At 38.6% G+C, this 20,039-nt stretch overlaps 1 protein-coding gene across 26 annotated transcripts in view; it reads left to right on the top strand.

Annotated features, from left to right (window-relative positions):
- Positions 1-12,893, top strand: part of LOC1278566 (LIM domain-binding protein 2) — a 30,471-nt gene extending 17,578 nt beyond the window's left edge. For 16 of the 26 annotated variants that reach the window (XM_061651782.1, XM_061651790.1, XM_061651803.1 and 13 more), the window contains 4 exons: positions 5,858-6,070; positions 7,756-7,891; positions 10,004-10,137; positions 10,303-12,893. In XM_061651782.1, coding sequence (XP_061507766.1) covers positions 5,858-6,070; positions 7,756-7,891; positions 10,004-10,137; positions 10,303-10,599 — 780 coding nt within the window. In that variant the 3' untranslated portion in view covers positions 10,600-12,893. The remainder of the gene's footprint in view (positions 1-5,857; positions 6,071-7,755; positions 7,892-10,003; positions 10,138-10,302) is intronic. The other 10 variants (XM_061651798.1, XM_061651805.1, XM_061651796.1 and 7 more) reach the window with 4 other exon arrangements.
- Positions 12,894-20,039: the final 7,146 nt, after the last annotated feature.

Here is a 20,039-nt window from a genome sequence, read left to right as displayed (position 1 = left end):
ATGAAATTACATTTGAGTATTATGTCGCAACGCACATTGTGATAAAAACCTAGCCTAAAAGAGCACACCACTGTGCACTTCACACAACTCGCTCGTTCGTGTTAAAATAGCACACTGCGTACTTCGCTCTATTCTGCAAATTTCGCACACTGCTCACCCCGATCAATTGTGCGCATATCGCACACCTCTCACCACGCTCAATCGAGCGCGTATCACGCACCGCTCACCGCGCTTTTGAGCGCGTATCGCACACCGAGCGCATTCAATCGAGCGCATATCGCACACCGCTCAATTGAGCGCATATCCCTCACCGTGCTCATCACTCTGGAGCTATCAGATTTTTCGCACGGAACGAATTGTACGCGCTCATTAAGATGGGCGGAGCGAGCAAGGAAGCTGTTTTGCTCACTACATAACTCTACTTCCAATCCCATAACCATGGACGCGTAATATTTAGGTAATCCCATCAGCAGGATTGACGAAACCCAAGTATCACTCACTCACTCACTTCGAAACTTATTTCTTTAAGTTTGTGGCACGTAGACATTGTTGCATAAACATATGTTTCCTTTGAGGAAAAAATATCTAACTTGATCGAAACAAGCTTTTGTAATACGCCCAAACACACCTTCATCATTGAACGCAGCTTAAAGTTTTGTTCAAGCTTCCTTTGCTGTAATTAGGCTGTAATTGTATTTTTCTAAGCTAAGCGCGATAGTGGACAATGACCGCATGTCCATGTCTTTGTCTACCGCTTTATCGTCTCTAGCCGTTACAGTATCCCAGCACTGTTCTCTACATATTATCTTCTTCATCGCGAAGGCCCATGAAACGTAATTCTCCCGTCCTTTGAACGTTTCGAACCCTACGTTCATTCCGAGGTTGTTGCTCCAGACCGCGTGGCCGCTTAGTGCTGCTGCTCTTGCGCTGCTCGGTCCTATGGAATTCGCTTCCTCCGTGTGCATATCTCTCGTACACAAAGTTTCACTGTTTGTTCGGGTGATGTGGAGTGTGGCACTTTATCTTTCATTCGATACTAGCACTTATTTTTGGATTGGGTCTGGGCCCATAACCTGTTGTAAAGTTACTATGGTTATGTTCGGAGCAAAGAGAAAAAACACGTCTTAGTCGTTTGGATGCAGTAACGGAAGAGAGTTTTTTCTTTACAGGGTTTACCTAGCCAATCTGGGATCGTCAAAGCGTTATAGGTCGCCGTAAATACTTTTTCGGGCGACGTAACCCCTCAATTGGGAACTGTCATTTCTATTCGGGCCTTGTGAAGAATGAATCGGGCATAGTGCACAATGAATCGCAGCATAGTGCACAATGAATCGCAGCATAGTGCGCAAGAATTCTGCGTTCTGTGTTTTTATCATTAAGTCTAGTTCTGATGTTGATCAGCTTGCGGTAGTTCATAACTTGAACTGAACTGGTGAACCCTCTCTTATTTGACACCTCTCCAATTTGAAAAACCTCTCTTATTTGAAAATTTTCCACAATCCCTTGATTTCCAGTACATTTTTGTCCCTCTAATTTGGAAAACCTCTGAAATCTGTATCCCTCTTATTTGTGTATGGTGTTGCCATGGTTATTGAAAGATGTATGCTCAAATTGGCAATCGTGTTCGCAGTTTCCTATAGCAACATTTAAGGATGCATAGGGGAAGGTAGGTAAAGACGGACACTGCGGGTAAGATGGACACTTCTCATAAATGCATGGTAATTTTGGAAAAAATAAAAAATGCAGCATCCTAACTTAAATTTAAACAACACATTGGAGAACATTGTTGGCATAATATATGCAAAATTGGTTAAATCCACGAACAAATAAAATTTTCAATCATGTGCACCCTTGTGGATCTAATTTGACTACTACGGATCTTAAGCTCTACAATTTGTATTGTTTATATTTCCGGAAGTTTTATTTAATGAATGAGTTGTCGTGATCATTAATGAAAAAAACTGGCGAAAGAACGAGAATGAAAGCAATACAAATTATTGTTTTCTGGTGGTTTAAACATCCTGACACCAAAGCGGGAAAGACGGACACTTGGTTGTAGGGAAAGATGGACACCGAATTTATTGATTTATTTTACTTATTTCAATTGATGATTAATCGTTTTCTTCAAATACCTTAAATAAGGGTATTCCAAAGCTATAAACCAATCAGCAACAAGAGAAAGCATGGAAATTTGCGAGAAACGGCACATCAGTCAAAGTAGCAGCCTTTCGTTATGCTATTCCTTGCTCGATGCCGATGAGGCGCTTCACGAAATCCAATATCTTATCTTGGCCAACTTTAAGCAATAAAAAGATGAGGCATTGATACGACATCGTTCAGGAACAGATGAGAAATTCAATGGGATTACAAATATCAAATGTTAAATTTAGACATGGTGGATAATGGCTATTAACTATTAACAAGACCCTCAAAAATACTGGGGTCGTGGACTTTTCGCGGAGTAATTTCCTAAAAGGAAGTTCTAGATTGTTGTTCTGTAAGCTGGAGCAACGTCAGCTGTAAGTGCGCGATATTTCAATAATGCCTTAGATGCTGCATTCCACGATATATTAGAAGAGGTGCTTACAATTCCTAAAATCACAGCTGAATGAATCGTCGTTGCAATAGTCTAAGAATTGGTTTATAAACGTACCAGGACGTGGAAAGCGATAGAATTTGTTAAAATACTGTAAAACTCTTCACTTTCCAACGTTTTCTACAGGTGTCCATCTTACCCTTCATGGTGCCTATCTTTCCCATATCAGGTGTCCGACTTACCCGATCATTTCAAAACTGCACGAAAAAAAAAACGTGTTTTTCATTCACGTAAAAAACGCAAAAATCAATGGAAACTTTAAAGTTTCTACACATTTTCTGATAAAACATGAGTGTAAGATAATGTATGCACATTTTCATGGTCGTTGCACTTATACAGCGCCTACCACAACTATATGGACAGTCGTTTTCCGAGTCCCACTGCAGCAACTGGCGCTGCCTCGCAAACGTGGTGGACTTAACCGTCACCTTCCTGCCATCATAGCCAAGGCGCTGTTGACGAACCGGTATGTTACGGAACAGGAGTGTCTAGGAGTCGGAGGTCAGCACATTTCTTGTGCTGGGAATCCTCCGAACATCGCCGCTGTTTTGTCAACGTACCCGTGTCTGCGTATCGTCATACAGCAACTTGGCTATCAACCACCATCAGACACTATGCGTGCGAACAGACGGCGTCCACGGGCCTGCCCACGCCCGAATGCAGAGCCGATGGTATACGATTCTATCTTCACCATTAACATTAGAGGGACAGAGCTTATACCCCGAACGTACCCTAAAGGTATGCATGCTTCACTCATCAGGATCTAAAGGCAAGGACAAGGCAAAAAAGACAAAGAAAAATTTCCTCACGGCTACACATGTCCTTTTGATGCGTTGTCTATGCGTCTCGCTCGGTATCACAGCGGCATACGGCAAGTAAGCAGTACAAATGCTGCTACCTGATACGCACACATGTTTATCGAACACAACTATTCGGTTCGGCTCGGTAAACTTCACGAGGACACCGGAACAAAAGGGCGCAGACTTTTTCATGATTTTGTATGACTCGGCTGTTTTGGACCTCGCGTGTAGGCGCAGACTATCACGACACGCTGGATTCGCCAAACACTGACGGAAGTGCTACTTGAGCCGAAGGTAGCCTTGGAAAATCCGTCAGTGAATTGGCGGCTACTCTGGCGCAATATTCATCGTTCCTGTTTATCGTCCCTTCAACGCAGCACGCTCTTCTTGCTGATAAACGGCAAGCTCAGCCATGGAGAGCTGCTGCATCGAATGAACCGCCTCCCATCTCCGTCATGTTCGTTTTGTCCTGCAATAGACACCCTGGTACTCAAATTCGCTGGCTGCAGAAGAGTTGCTGATGCTTGGCAGATTCTGCACCAGCGAGTTAGCGTTGTAATTTCAGGGTGTCCGTCTTAGTCAACGTTATTGTTCGGTTTGTTGCGTTTGCCTTTACTAAATGGCATTAGTGCAGGCAAACGCAGCCATATCCTAAGTTTGTTTGCGAACTATGTCATCCACATCATTGGAAACAATGATGCTGTGATTGACATAGAAGTTCTGTGTTGTTCATTGTAAATATTAATGTTAAATAGAACCTAAGCACGTTTTTAATAAAACATTTTATAAAAAAGAAATCAGAGATAGATAAAAACAGTGAATGTATCAGTTGTGCAGAATACTATTTCACATCTTCGTATATTTTTTTCACTTTTTTTAACGCGTTTTTACATGACTTATGACGAAAAAACAAATTTATGGTCGCACCATAACTATAAAGACATTTTGAAAAACAGGTTTTATGTGCTAACTAACGCATTTAAAAAAGGTTTTATAAAAATACATTTTTGAACAATTTTTAAAAAGTGTTTTTATAACTTATTTGAAGGTTTTATAAGTTTTGTAAGAGTATTTATCAAAATATTTTTTTAAATACCAACAAATTTAACAAAAAAGTTATTTTTTCACCTGTAATGATTGTTTTGAAAATGCAAACCAAAGTATGTAAAAAGATTTTTAAAAATTATTTTCAAATTGCCATGAGAACCTTATCAATTTTGTGAACAACGGTTCAAAACTGTTTCGATCAAACAAAAGCGACACAAAAACCTCAACAACGAATTTTTACATACACAGTTAAGGAATGTAATCCTAGTCTGATATATTTTTCCTCCCACCACCCTCTTCACCATTGATGTTCTCTTAGACCACTAAAAAGGCGCCCGTAAATGTTTTGGAGGAAGTGCAGACGAACACGATTATCAATTGCAATGGGCCTAGAGTATTACTCTTTGCACATATAATTACCGGCATTACAAATACTTATAGTTACTATAGTTGTAACTAGTATTCTGCACAACTCATACTCTTCTTCTTCTTATCCGGCGCTACAACCGCTTTGCGGTCTTGGCCTGCCTCAGGAGTGTCCGAAACCGCTCACGGTCTCGCGCCTTCGTCTTCCAGTCCGTTATCCCGGCCTTAATGGCGGACGCCTCCACGCCATCTTGCCACCTCAATTTGGGCGTACCACGCCTCTTCTGTCCTTGTGGACGGCCTAAAAAGACTTTACAACTCATACATTCACTGTTTTTATCTATCTCTGATGGATTTTCCACAAATCGCGAAAAACGACTGTCCATATGTTGTGGTAGGCGCTGTATATCCCTAGATTTTTACCATTTCCCTTAACGTGTCCGTCTTTACCTACCTTCCCCTACTAAATGTTATGTCTCTTTCATGTTTGTACGGACCTTTCATTCACTTTCAATCGCTGTAATTTAAATACCCCTCTTTCGACAGTCCCATCGTCTCTCAAATAAGAGAGAGTTGACTGTACTAACAACATTAAATGAAAACACTTAAAACACGTTTTCCATGTAGCAACACCAAAATAAAATTTCCTTAACAACGTGTTTAAATTTCTTTTATTTTATTCTTTTTTTTACCACTGAGGCGAGATTTTCAATAATTTTGCATGCAATTTCAAGATTTGCGTCCAAGCGGATTTCACACATTCAGGCGAATTACATGATTTTGCGTTAGAACTCAAGACCGCAGGATACTTTAATGAATCAACGTGAGTCAATCGTAGGACTGCGGAACGATACGTGAAAAGGTAGACGATATCGGGATTTGCGGATTTGCATCGCAAGACTGTGGCACACTTTTTCGGGTACATTATCGTACACCAAGGACATACAGCTTCGAATTTTAAATTTTTATTAGTGATGCACCCTCTTAAAATATGACTATTCATAAAATGCACTAATAAGATTTTATTTTACAATGATTTATTTCCCAGGTACTCACTGAAGGAAGACTTATTCTGGAATTTACGTTTGATGATTTGATGCGGATAAAATCTTGGCACATGGCAGTTCGAACCCATCGAGAATTGATACCCCGATCAGTAATTGCTCTCCACAGTCCTCAACCAGATCCTGCAATGCTTGAACAGATGTCGAAGAACATTACTAGACAAGGAATCACCAATTCAACATTAAATTATCTGCGCGTGAGTGGTGATGTTTACATGAACTCCTATATGCCACTTGATTCAATTCGGATTCTGCCTACCTTTACTTTAGGAATACCTATATTTCTTTTAGTTGCATTTTTGCTATAAGGATGTTGTCAGGTTGAAGCAACAGCCAATAATTGGTTGAATTTACATTCATTACTAACATAAGTGAATTAATTGCCGATAAGCGCACTCTGCCGATCTGGTGGTACAGTCGTCAACTTGCACGACAACATGCCCGTCATGGGTTCAAGCCCCGAATAGACAGTGCTCCCATACGTAGGACTGACTATCCTGCTATGGTAACAATAAGTCACTGAAAGCCAAGCTCACTTCACTAGTGGGTACAGGCAGGTCTGGACCGACAACGGTTGTTGTGCTAATGAAGAAGAAGAAGAAGCGCACTTTACATTAATTACTAAATTTATGATTACAATTCAAGAAGTGGTAAACACAAATAACAAATTATATTGCTGATTACCATGCGTTTAGGCGGTATGCTAAATTGCATCGAGCACTGCAGCATGAAGCCAAAATCGATGGAATGCGATGCTATTCGACGTATAGTCGAATACAAATATAATCTGTTTCACGGTGAATATTTTCACGAAGTGTAAAAAAATGGCATTTCATCGAATGTCATCGCACCGTACAGGATGTGCAAGCACACAAGTAAAGGTCACTTGAGACTTCGCGTGAAAGTGAATATGAAATTTTGGTTTTTTGGATACATTTCATTGAATATTTATCAGAATATAGATTATAGTACACCAAAAGAAAAGATATTCAATACCTCAACTATTGAGACTATTATACATGCTAAAATAATTAATTAAATTCATTTCCTCATTATTCCCCGAATACCATTATTTTCCTTTCTGTTGGTATACGATAAGCTATATTCTAATAAAAATTAGTTGAAATATACCAGAAAAACTCAAAATTCACGTTCAATTTCACTGGGACTCTACGAATTAAGCCCGCGTTAAAGTGCTTCATCAAATTCCACCATGTTGGTTTCGACTATTTCTTCACGCTTCATGGCACGAAATTGTAAGGAAACTGCCAGACACACCGAAAAAAAGCGTGATGAAAAAAATTACAGATGAAATGTAACGCATTGTACGCTCTTTTTTCGATCGACCGATTTCCGGTCCGACAGGTCCACGCGTTGGCGAGCGAAAACCTAACGAAATTGCTGTAAGCATGCTTCTGCATTGCCAAATATCAATTTAACACAAATTAAATCTAAGTATTCCTATTATTCTCTTCAAAATTGAGGAAAACAACACCCACTTTTTGTTTGTTTACAATAACAAGCGTTACTTTTCAGTTGTCGTTGCGGTGGTTTTTAGGTGTGTCTTGCAGCGGTATAATTGTATTCCTAAATGCACAGTTAAAGAAAACAATTTGTTTCCTTGTAAAAATTGTTTAATTCGTAAAAATACAAAGAATTGAGTCTCATGAAATAATAATTGTGGTAATTGATTGTGCAACATCAATATTCTTATGTGACACATATAACTTTAACTTTAGTGTTAATGTTTACGCTTTGGCCTAACCAGAAGCAAATTATTTTTAAACTTATTTTATTCTGTACAATTTACGTTTTTCTTTTTCACCCTATTTCATTGATGCTATGAACAACAACTTTGGTGATAACCATTACGATTCGTCAGTTGTGTGTGATACTGGAACCAATGCAGGAGTTGATGTCTAGACATAAAGCATATGCACTAAGCCCCCGGGATTGCCTGAAAACGACATTGTTCCAAAAATGGCAACGGATGGTCGCACCGCCGGGTAAGAAAGGAGGTACTTCTTTATGCATAGTCTGTGTCCATTATAATGCCAATAATAATAGAAAAGTCCATTATAATGTGACAAGGTTCGAACATTCTACTTTTATATGTAGGCAACCTATCTTATAAGTATCTCAAAATAAATAAACCATTAATATAGAACAAATAGCTCATTTCAGTGAAATCTCTCTAAGGCTGGAAATAGACGAACCAAAATTTTCGCGATGCTGTGAAAATTGCGTATGGCTGGTACTGTCAATTTTTTTAAAAACTTTGACAGACAGGCGAGATAATCGCAGTTCGTTTACGGGCTCTTCCGGGGTGTGTTGACGATTGAATGTGCCAAGATGAAATAAAAATACAACATACGTATCTCGACACGAGTTTTGAAACAAATCCTCCAGAAAAAGTAAAAATAATCGGTTCGCGCTACTGCGAAAATCTCAACAATATCGAAGTTTGGATATCTCTGCGAAACAGCAGGCGCAATTGAAGACGCGCAAGATTTGACAGCCCAGCTGTTCTACAACTGTTATAAACAAGGCGCGAATTTCGCAGTACCACGAAGATATCGGTTCGTGTATTTCCGCCCTAAGACGAATCTTCAAGGGACCGTCAGTTTAGAGAGATATTCATCTAACTGTAATGCCACACGAGGTGAAATATACAGTGAAATAAGCTATCTGACAGGTGAAATATCTGACAGCTAATGCTAAAGGGTTGGGGGAGATATATCATCCGCTTTCGATAATCAATCAAAAACAGTATCTACTGAAGCGGAACTAAAGTGTATGTAGACCAGATGTTTCATAGCATGTTTTTATTACCAAATTTGAAAGTCTCTTTTTTACAGCACGGGTAAAACTTTTTATGCTAACAAGCTTTCTGGCGATTTGACGAATTCACAAACACTTTTGAAATCTTGGTTCCATGCTCTAAAAGTTCTTCAAAACACATAAAATTGTAAGCTAAACCAAACCGAACAAATTTTAATCTTTTTTTATTCACGCAACTAATATATTCAATGAGGAGATCAATGTCTATTACGTGTGTTGTGCTCTGCTAAGAAAAGTGATCGGTTCATATGTAAATTTGTTTCACCCGTTCTTCCAAGGGAGGATTTTTTTTATATACAAATTAGTAGTCAATTTATATGGGACGAGACCACCAGGTATATATAATAAATAGTTCATTTCGCTGTATATTTCACCCCGTGTGGTCGTACGGTTAGCTAAAACTAATGAAAGTGTTGAAGCTATGAAACTATCAATGAAAGCTTCTTTTGACCAATATTTTTGTAAAATGTCATTTAAAAAATCTACTTAGAGAATTGATGTTGCCAAATCGCATATGCAGCCTAGAGAATATTCTTAGGGTCACATCATATTCATAGAAGAATTAATTAGCATTAGGTTCGGGGTCTATGAACATGTTGCTTCAACATTTGTTCATTTCGGAATTTTTCTGTTTATTTCAAAAATTGTGCACGCATTCGCTCACAAACACATTTTTAAATTAACTTGAAATTATTTTCTATTCGTTTTGATATGGAAACAACTCCGAAAAATGTTCCCACAACCTTCGTCCAGACGATTTTGCAATAAATGTTCCCGCAACATTTTCATAGATATGGGCCTTAATAATACTATTCAAAATATTATTCTTATTAACGATACTGAGCACATCGAGCTACACTGAGGAAGCATGTAATTCAACTTTCATGTTATACCGATACGTAATAAAACGAGAGCGCGATCCAATCACATGGCAGGTACCATACCATGTGGGTCGAATCTCCCATTACTGGACATACTGATTATTTTAGTATGGATGTATCAATTGGTCGCAGATATTACAAAATTAAATTGGAACTGTAAATCATAAATTATATAAATTTGTTTAACCCTAACTCTAATGTTTTTAGAAAACTTAACCGCTGGCCTCAGTGACTTATTTTTTTAATTTCAAACATTGGAAAATACATTCACTTTTCCACTAGCGTTGCGTAGTTTATTGATGGTCTTCTATGGACCAGTCGCGCTTGTGCTAATACTGGTACATTTAATATTTGGTAGGTTTTTATTAAAAAACATTCTAATTTAATATTTCTTCACGTTCAATTTAGATGCTCAACGTCCAGCAAATAAGAGACGAAAACGTAAAGGTTCTAGCTCTGGTGCTGGAGCTGGGAACACCGGGCCCCAAGTTCCCAGCAAGAAGCGATCACCGGGCCCAAATTTTTCTCTGGCGTCTCAGGTAGTGAGTTGATTTTCTGGATTTTTTTCATTGTGATATGCCAGAAGATAGAATTTTATAAGTTTAATAAGGTAATATAATTCTAATGCACATGATTATTTTTATTTCATTTTCTATGTTTCTGCCTTATGTCATGTGTGCGATCGCATCGCATCGGATTGTGCAAAGGATGTCATGGTGGTGGGTGAACCATCTCTTATGGGAGGTGAGTTTGGGGATGAAGATGAACGATTGATCACTAGGCTTGAAAACACGCAATACGACGCTTCGAACAATCTTGAGCACGATGGTCATAATGCATTTAGCGGCGGCAGCGGAGGTGGAGGCGGCCACAATGATGGAGGTCCAATGAGCGGAGGACCTACTTCATGGCAGGTGGATCGAGGAGGCGGCGGAAGTACAGTAAACAACGCCGGTTCAGGTGGTCCGGAGGGCGGTAAAAAGAGTCCTTCCGTTTCTCAGTGACAAATGTAAAATCCAATGCACTCAACTCTACAAATTTTCGTGGCGTACAGCGTGCGATTGATTTTGCATGTGCATTGGTTCATCACTGCAGCAATTCTCAAACTTTGCAAGAGTAAGTAAATAAGTAGGAAAATGAATATCTGCTGCTTCTCAATAGAGTTCAGGAAATCAACAAAAATTCTATATTTCCTCAACGAGAGTAAATCTAGCAAAGGGAACAAGAGCATGAGCTAATGGCTTACTAACTGGAGGTACACAATTACTGACGAATGAAATTTTGATGTCAACGATGTTTTTTTTTCAACAAGTATGTTATTAGTCGCGGTCAGCTTCGCAGTTTTTGTTTGTTATTCCTCATTAATTATCTACATTAATTTAATGCAACATAATTTGGATTATATCACTCGACACGTTTTCTTCTGGACATGCAGCTATGGTGCAATAGAATTATTTGCTCTCTTTCTAAGAGTGAAAAAAATTAGGCTTCAAATTGTTCAGGAAAGTTGAAGAGATTGTGAAAGCTTCTGCCGCGTTACCAAACTTTTACTTTAATATATTCTTTTTTCGCAGTACAGCTCGACAAATTTAGCAAATCGTGTACGGTCGATTGCGTCTACATATTATCGTGTATTATCACTGAATTAATGATGTGTGATGCAAAGAAAGGAAAATAAATCAGGAATTGCCGTCTTAATTGTTTTATAATAGCCTATTATTAATTACGATACATAAAGAACACAGACGAACTCAGATAGGTTATTGATCATTACTGTGAAGAACATTTGAGTGTGTTCAACAGAAAAAAGATAGCTAGCGTATAGGTGCAGCTATCTACACTCTACCGAAATGTTTTACTTCTAGTGCAAGTAAATCTCTCTAGCACAAGAAACAATGGTGGGTCACTACCCTACTCTTAGAGAGATAAAGTTAGAAAAGTATATACATAATGTGAATAAAAAACTGCTAATTGTGTAATTTCAACTAATAATAATTTAATTGATAATGGATAGAATAAGTAACGTTCTTACAAAAAAGGATGTTTGAATAGAAATATCTTATTTGTGCATTCTGTCTCACTCTATCTGCATCTTTTTTGAGCTTCTAGTATATTCATAACTGTCGATTTGTCTTCTTTAATTTTAGTTTTTTTAAAATACAGTATCATAGTTGTGCATAAACAGAACCATATTAATTTGTGCTCATGTACGCATACCGCTGGGATACGAATAACAAGCAAATAATTAAATTTGTGTCTACTGTAACCATTTGTTATTCATATAAAAACTGATATTTTTGCAATCAATTTGGTACGCCTAATTTTCCTTGAATTAAATGATTTATAGAAATTGGCTATACTATTTTATACAATTTGGTTAATTTAAAAACACGTGGGTCGTCATATGCACATTTGACGCACTATACACAATTGATGCTGTGGAAAAATATTAGACCCAGACATTTGAAACTATTTGTATAAATAAAAATCTGCTTAGGGGGAAAGTGTACGCTCGGAAATTAGCACTTGATTGAAAGCAGATTATGGAATGTTGTATTGATGTGTTATTTTACATCATTTTTTGAGCGTTTTATTAGTTGATTATTATATTTCATACATACGCACGTTTTACATTAAATGCCAATATTATAAAAAATAGAGAGGGATTTATCATTGTACCATATTTCACCACTTTTGATCGAAGCTGTGTTTCATCTCACCAATTTAGTTGTCAAAAGAGCGAATTAAAAAGTTGCGGACTATCGAGCGTGCACTTAGTTTCAAAACCTTTGTCACACACAAATGAACTACTATAACGCATCTCACATGCAGTTGTCTTATTGAGTAGATTGTAAATAGTTTTTAAATGCATTAAATGAAAAAAAAAAATGGAATTAAAGATATCTGATCCGATAATGGCTGGAAAACTGTCGCTAATTTATTTCCATACTCTAACATAGCTGGAGACATCACTCTAATGGCATGTATAATAAGCAAAAGGGAGGTGTATATACGTGAAGAAATATCCCATGAGATAACGAGCTAGATCCAAACAATTCATCTTTTTTTTTATATTGCCATGGTATTTTACCTGGAATTAGATTTCATACTGAAACATGCAAAGATCAATCTCAAATTGGAAATTTTCTTGTAAAATTGATTGAATAACCTTGTCCATTATGAAATCATCTAATGGAAATCTATTCTTATTCTGAGTAATCAAAGGATCTAATGATCGAAAATCAATCGTTGAAAATAGATGGTGCGAATAAATAAAAAAATGTGTTAAGTAACATAACTCAAGATGCTTTCGGAACTATTAATGAATTTTACGATTGAGAACTCAAGGTACAACATACAAGTATGCTAAATTGTGTACTAAATGTACCAAGCATACTTCTACTACATGCAGATTACAATGATGGTTTTAGTTTTAGCTCATATTTATTTCTGAATAATTTGAGAGATTAAATTTTATAATCAAAAGCTAGGTTATTACATTTCCCAACAAGTGAATAAAATTTCCAGCCATATTTTACACTTTTTACATACTATATTATAATCCCTTCCTTTCCCACAGACGTTAACGTGAAATGATCGAGAATGTCAATGAAAGTTATATACAGAGTTAAATTTGGTAAGAAACAACATGATTCGTTGGGAAATCCAATTATCTATCGGTTGGAGCAGGTATGTCAAACTGGCGGCCCGCGGGCCGCATGCGGCCCTCGTCAATGCTGAATGCGGCCCGCGAGAATATTTTGAGAATTGCTAAAATCACTCCAAACCAAAAAACTGTTATTACGATTTGTCGAAGTGTATTTAATTTTCCAGAGAAGAACAATCATTTAGATTTAGAAGAGATTCAGATTCGATCATATTTTTCGAATCTAACATGAATGTACCCATAACATCTCATAAACTTATTCTACACAATCGTACAGAACAATCGAGACCCTTAAGAAACATTGAATTGAACGCAAACTCAGTCGGTATTATGTTTCGATTAAATTCTGAATATTAGCATAGTATTGTGCACACTCGATTGCACATTCTATATGGAAAAATAGATTTGCGACCTTCTACCAACGAAAAAGTAATGAAAATAACTTGATACACACACTTGGGAACTTCGCAACAACTAATGATGGATTGTCAGAATCGCATCCACGGCTCAAAACCATTTTCGATCTTAGCTATAGCAACTTCGAATCGGGCCAAATCAAACCAAAAGTTCCGTTCGGTGCCGTCCGAAGCCTATAGAGCCGTTTAAAACCATTCGGAACCGTTGGAGTCATCGGTTGTTGCACGGAGCGGCTAATCTACAGTGAGAAATGGATCCGGTCGGTCACATCGAATTTGACCATCTCAATGCCCGAGTGCCGAGTAAAGGATTCATTCGGCTCCGAATTTCTCCGATTTGCACGGCTCCAACCTTATAATGTTACATCATTGATGTTGGATTGGAGCCACTTCTATTTTTTGTCATAATCATGCCACCATCAATTTTAATAAAGATGATTGTAGCCAAGTTGGAATTTTGTCTACCCCACATTTTGCAAGACGAATTAATGTACTTTTGAACCTCCCCAAAAATCTAAACCAAAATGATATGATTACGCTTAAGACTAAGAGATTTAGATTAAGGATTAAAATAATCGAAATGCCAAAGCCCTGCAATACATAGCTTATTAATAGATTAGCTCACACAGTCCATACCTCAATTCGCGAATCATCTCCCTTCAAGTGCAAAACAAGATTTGCCAATCTTTATGGGATCACACACCACGAATCTTCGTCAGATAAAATTATCGTAATTTAACAAAAATATTCGTAAAATACGGGTTCTTGTAATAAGAAATGCCACCATACCACCATATACCACCATATACCCCTTCAAACTTAGAAATTAGCGAAAAATAATGTTTAAACACGTTTTTTTTACAATTTTCCTCTTGATCTATCAAAAAATTGCATGCAAATATTTTTGTTATTCATCCAGCGGTGGATAGCTCGGATGGCTTGAAAAAGTTCCGCAACAAGCTGGTAGACTTCCCCTACCTCAGTAAAAAAGTGTGGTTGAGTGATATTTTCTAACAGAAGTGCCGTGTTAGACCGCGACTAATGAGAAATTTCCTATTTTAATAATAAGGATGAAAACAACGCATGTGACTTTAAAAGTGCATTAAACATTTTTTTTAAATAAAAAAGTGCACAATAAAAAAAACATAGCAAATTTGTAAATAAGAAACTATTCCAGATTTGAAGCAAGGAGTACAAAAAGTCAATTTGTTTAACAATAATGATTTTAAACAGTATTTTATATGATTATTGAGGTATATTTTTTATTCTCAACTTTGCGGCCCACGAATCACTGAAAATCTGTACTTGCGGCCCTCTTATGAATTGAGTTTGACACAGCTGGGTTTAAGGATAAAACTTAATCTTTCAAGAAGTTATTACAAATACAAGGCCGGTACAACTCAATACCGCGGGAGTTAGTCAATGCCATGACTAAAGCACTCTTTCTCGATTTGTGGAATCGCCAATGTTTTAGGCCCTAAGACAGGGTATCGCAGTCAAATCCGCAGTCTCGAGTATTGACTCACGAGGCGGTTAATGTGCTGAAAAAATGCCCGTCGTTCTTGTGTTGAATAGTTAAACCGTGTATATCAAGGACAGTGTAGGAACGAGGTCAAATATTAGACGAAATCGGATTGGCCATCTTGGATGCCATTTGCCAGCAGAATGCCCTTGAAAATTCATGATTCTCTCAAACATTTACTGTTACTACAGGCAAACATACTCGTACTGTAAAATGTATGAACCAATTAACATTTTTCTTGCAATAACCAGGCCGATTTATCTTTTTAATCACAAATAAAATTAGAATCGGAAAGGGCTCTTAGATGTCAAACTGCCTGTAACGAACTTTTGGCTACTAGTCAATCGTTCTACAATACGGAACCTCGTTCCTACACAGTCCTTGCATGTATATAGAAAACCTAAAACTTAATTTGACATGTCACGCTACCACTATTAGCACCTGTAGACAGATTATTCTAATGCACATAAGATTTTCTTTGGTATGCCTGAATAAACATTGTTATGTGCTAAAAGGGGAAAGTAAAGGCCTTGTTAGACGGAGGAAAATACTGTCATTCGATTTTGGAATCTATCCTTCAAACAGGGTTTGACAGATAGATGACAGTCGGAAAATCGGAATACGGCATGCTCAAATCCGATTTGCTCCATAGTAGATTTTTACTGTAAAGGCCTTATTAGACGGATGAAAATGTTGTATTTTCTCGATTTGCATTTATCTGTCAAACCTAGGCTTTGGCACAAAAATGCCTCTCGTACGTGTAAGCCTTAAAAAACACGGACTGGAATTTCGCGGCCGCGGAATTACGCCTGCTGTCAAACCCATATAGTAAGTGCCAAAAGCAACTTTCCCGAACTGTTATATCCATACATTTTCCAGCAAGCGGAATTCCGCGGCCGCGAAATTCTGGTCCGTGTATTTTCGGCTTAATAAGGCAAGAGTATTGTTCTGTCTTGTAAAACTTCGAGGCGTTTACAAAACCTTTTTTGGCTCGATCAGACGATTGATCGAGTCCGTTGCCAACGCGCTGGCAGTACCACCTTTTAAAGACGAGGAAAAAAGAACTTCCGACACTGACACACCGATCCTTTCTCTTTAAGATCTAAATAGCAAGTGTTTATTCAGACTCAAAATGAATTCTTATATACTATTCTTCTATTGTGGGAAGGTTATTTAATCTTCCTTTTACGCATATGTTCGTGTCGCTAGCCTTTTCCCTTTTCGCCACGCCTACGCATTCTTCTGAGAGGTTTGCTGGTTCTGTTTTATGTCAAGCGTTATCCTGAAGGAAATGTGATCCCTTTTTCTTATTGCTTTCTCTGGTGAGAACAAATTGTTGCATTGATTGTAGGCGTTGTGGTTTTCCCTTTTTGGCGTGACTGTACCTAACAATTGAATTCTGTGGTGCATGTTCCGGATGTATCGCATCATTGACAAATACTTGAACTTATTGCCTTACGAATTCTTTATCTGGTTAATGTTATTAACGCATCTGCGTTTGAGTGATTTTTAGGTTTAACAATTTTACGGCCGTGAGAAAAATGGATGTAGAATTTTCCTACGCTTCTCGGAGTTGGTCTAGCTTGACATACGTGCATGCTGTAATCCTAAGTTAACCGTTACAGGTTCGAAATGAATTGAAGTAATTGACTGCTAAAAAATGCAAGTAAAAAAAGAACCAGATGGCCCTACTTGAAGGGGTTAGGATAACATTATGTTTGTCTCCTTGATGGTACGTCTGTTCTCGAGTACGTTTAAACTATCATATTTTAGTCTGTTTTATGGTTAGAAAGAAATATAAAAAAAATGTTAAATATTTGTCGATTCAAAGAGGATTCTTACGCACGTGTTGTCTGGTTGAAGGTTTTAGCAAAAGAGAACGAGGTTTATTCAATATCTGACGTTCTTGCTTATTCGACGTCCCGCTTAGCCTTTGTCGTCGTTTACATATGTGCGGATCGACTTCTTGCACGTTGCACTTATTCAACACTCCTCCTCAACGCGTGTTTGTTAATGAATTAGCTCCTCCTAAATATATCCAGCTAATCCTATCATTGCAACTAACTTTTGCAATCTTATCCTCGGCAAGAGTTTTGTAAGGAGATCTGCTATCATATTTTCCGAAGCACAATATACACAACTAATCTTTCTTTCCTTGATCTGATTCTTGGTGAAGTAATATCTCGTAGCGATGTGCTTCGTTCTGTTGCTTAACTTTTCTCCGTGTAACAATTTCAGGCAGCTCTGATTATCTTCATATATTAAAACCTCTGCCTCATCGTTGAGCTCCTTAAGAAGTAATTTATGCCAAATCGCTTCCTGAATTGCCTCCGATAATGCTACAAACTCAGCTTCTGTGGTAGAAAGTGACACGCAACTTTGTTTCCTACATGCCCAGCTAACTGTTCCACCATTCACTTTAAATACGTATCCGCTGTTGCATTTCCTATCCTGTTTGTTTTCTGCCCAGTCTGAATCGCAGTATCCTATAATTCCATTTTTTGTGCCTTCTTTGCTCAACCGCAAACGAAAATCGATTGTACCCTTTGAGTATCGTACCACCCGTTTAACCTCTTTCCAATCACTTTGAGTGGGCCTAATCGTTTTCTGACTCAAAATTGAAACTGCTGCTGCGATATCGGGCCTCGTATTTAACGCTATGTAAAGTAGCTTACCGATCATCTTCTGGTAGTCATAGTTACTTGCTAGCGTTACTTCTTCTTCTTCACGCTTAACGTAACCGGGGTCGAGAGGGATATATGATATCTTCGCGTCGACTAAGCCACAAGTTTCGATCACATCGGTTATGTATTTCCTCTGGCTCAGGAAATAATCGCCTCGTTTGTCCTTTTCTATCTCAATTCCTAAAAAGAAACAAACATCACCGATAACATTTACCTCGAATGACTTCTGCAGTCCCGCGAGTAACGACGATATCATTCCGGGATCTTCTCCCGTCACGATCAAGTCATCAACGTAAACGAGAACGGAACACCAGCTTCCTCGATGCCGCCTTCGATACAAGCAATTGTCCGCCAAACAACTGTTGAAGCCTTGACGTCTCAACTCCTCATCCAGTCTCTGATTCTATGACCTTGCCGCCTGCTTCAGTCCGTAAAGTCCCTTGTTTAATTTACAGACCTTTCCATCAGCATTCAGGCCACATGGAACCCGCATATAAATCTCTTCTTCCAGCTTTGCATACAGGAATGCGGTTTTGATATCATACTGCTTCACCGCCAAGTTCTTCTTAGCTGCTTCTGACATCAGACTACGAAAGGTCATTTGCCTAACTACCGGCGCAAACACTTCATCGTAATCCTTCCCATACTGCTGGCTAAACCCTTGAGCAACTAATCGTGCTTTGTATCGGTACAACTTTCCATCTGCGTCGGTTTTGCGCTTATAAACCCATTTGCACCCAATCGCTTTACGTCCTGGAGGCAAATCTACTAGCGTCCATGTGTCATTAGCTTCGATTGACTCGAGCTCTTCAGCCATAGCTTGCTTCCACACATCCCAGGAAGCCATTGCCTCTGCATAATTCTTCGGTTCCTCACTGCACAATTCTTGTTGAAAAGCAGAAACCCCTTCCGGTTCACCTTCTGTACTTCTATATTCATCACTGCTTTCGTCAGACGACACTGAACCAGGTGTGATTGTATTGCCAATCACGAAATCGTTGAACCTTTCTGGAACCTTATGCTGACGTTTACTGCGTCTCAACACCTGAGGTTCTACTTCACTTATGCTGGTAGATGGAGTATTCGTGTTGATATGTGATGGTATATCTCCCGCCGTGCTGTCGCTTATATGCTCCTTTTACGTCCGTAAGGTGATATATGCGAGAATGGACAAAAAAACACGAACATAAATACAGTTATAAACTTAACGGATGCTTTATTGTTAACTTGTGTACGCCGCGCTGCCCCGATGCGAAGTGTCCTCTGCTCTTCGCGCAGCAGCCGAACGATCCACCCCGACCGATCGCTCTCAGGCGCTCACGGCTCGTCAACTGCAGTACCCAGCCAACAATTTCCGAAGGCGCCCCGTGTAAAAAATTTTTACTTTAGGCTTTCCTTAAGTTTTTACACTAGCAGCAGCTAAAGTAAAAACTTTCAGCACGGCACAAACCGACGCACACATTCATATGCTTGGATTGCTGGTCCTGCTTACGCATACATTTGTATTTATCCCTCCCCTTATATTTTCGGATTGCTGGTTGTAGTAGTGACGCTTTTTCGTCTTGTTTTATGCACACTTACTCTTTCCACATACGTTTTGGCACACTCACACAATGTATACGGCAGGATGCTTCACCCCTTCCAAATGCTGCGGTTGCTTTCTGTTACCCTTCCTCTCGTTCTTCCTTCTACCCTCTGCGCTAGGATATCCTCGACTGGTGCTGCGCGTGTTCAGCCGGCGCCTGTCTGGAAATGACGTCACGGACTGGTGCTGCGCATGTTTAGCCGTATCCTAGGCGTCCTTGAAGTGCGCTCTTCTACGAAAGAGCTGTGATGAAATCTGTTGATGAAAATTAACCAATAATTAATCCATGTTTTTTTTTTTATAACAAACTAAACAATATTTTGCACATAGGATTATAGAAACGCTTACCTTAATATTTTAAAACCGGACACCGTTTTCCTTCCGTCGATCGTTTTGCGGGATGTTGGCAACCGTCGATTAACATGCGCGTGCACCTGTAACTTTTTAGACGACAAGCGTTAGTTTAATGTACACATTCAAGCACACACAAGAAACTTACCTTAGAAATTTACAAGGATAAATCATTCCATAATTGAAGAAGAAGGAACACGGCACAAAACGTAAACGAGC

This window comes from Anopheles gambiae, chromosome 2 (genome assembly GCF_943734735.2).
Source record: "Anopheles gambiae chromosome 2, idAnoGambNW_F1_1, whole genome shotgun sequence".
Lineage (NCBI taxonomy): Eukaryota > Metazoa > Arthropoda > Insecta > Diptera > Culicidae > Anopheles > Anopheles gambiae.
This window is presented reverse-complemented; position numbering and strand designations above follow the sequence as displayed.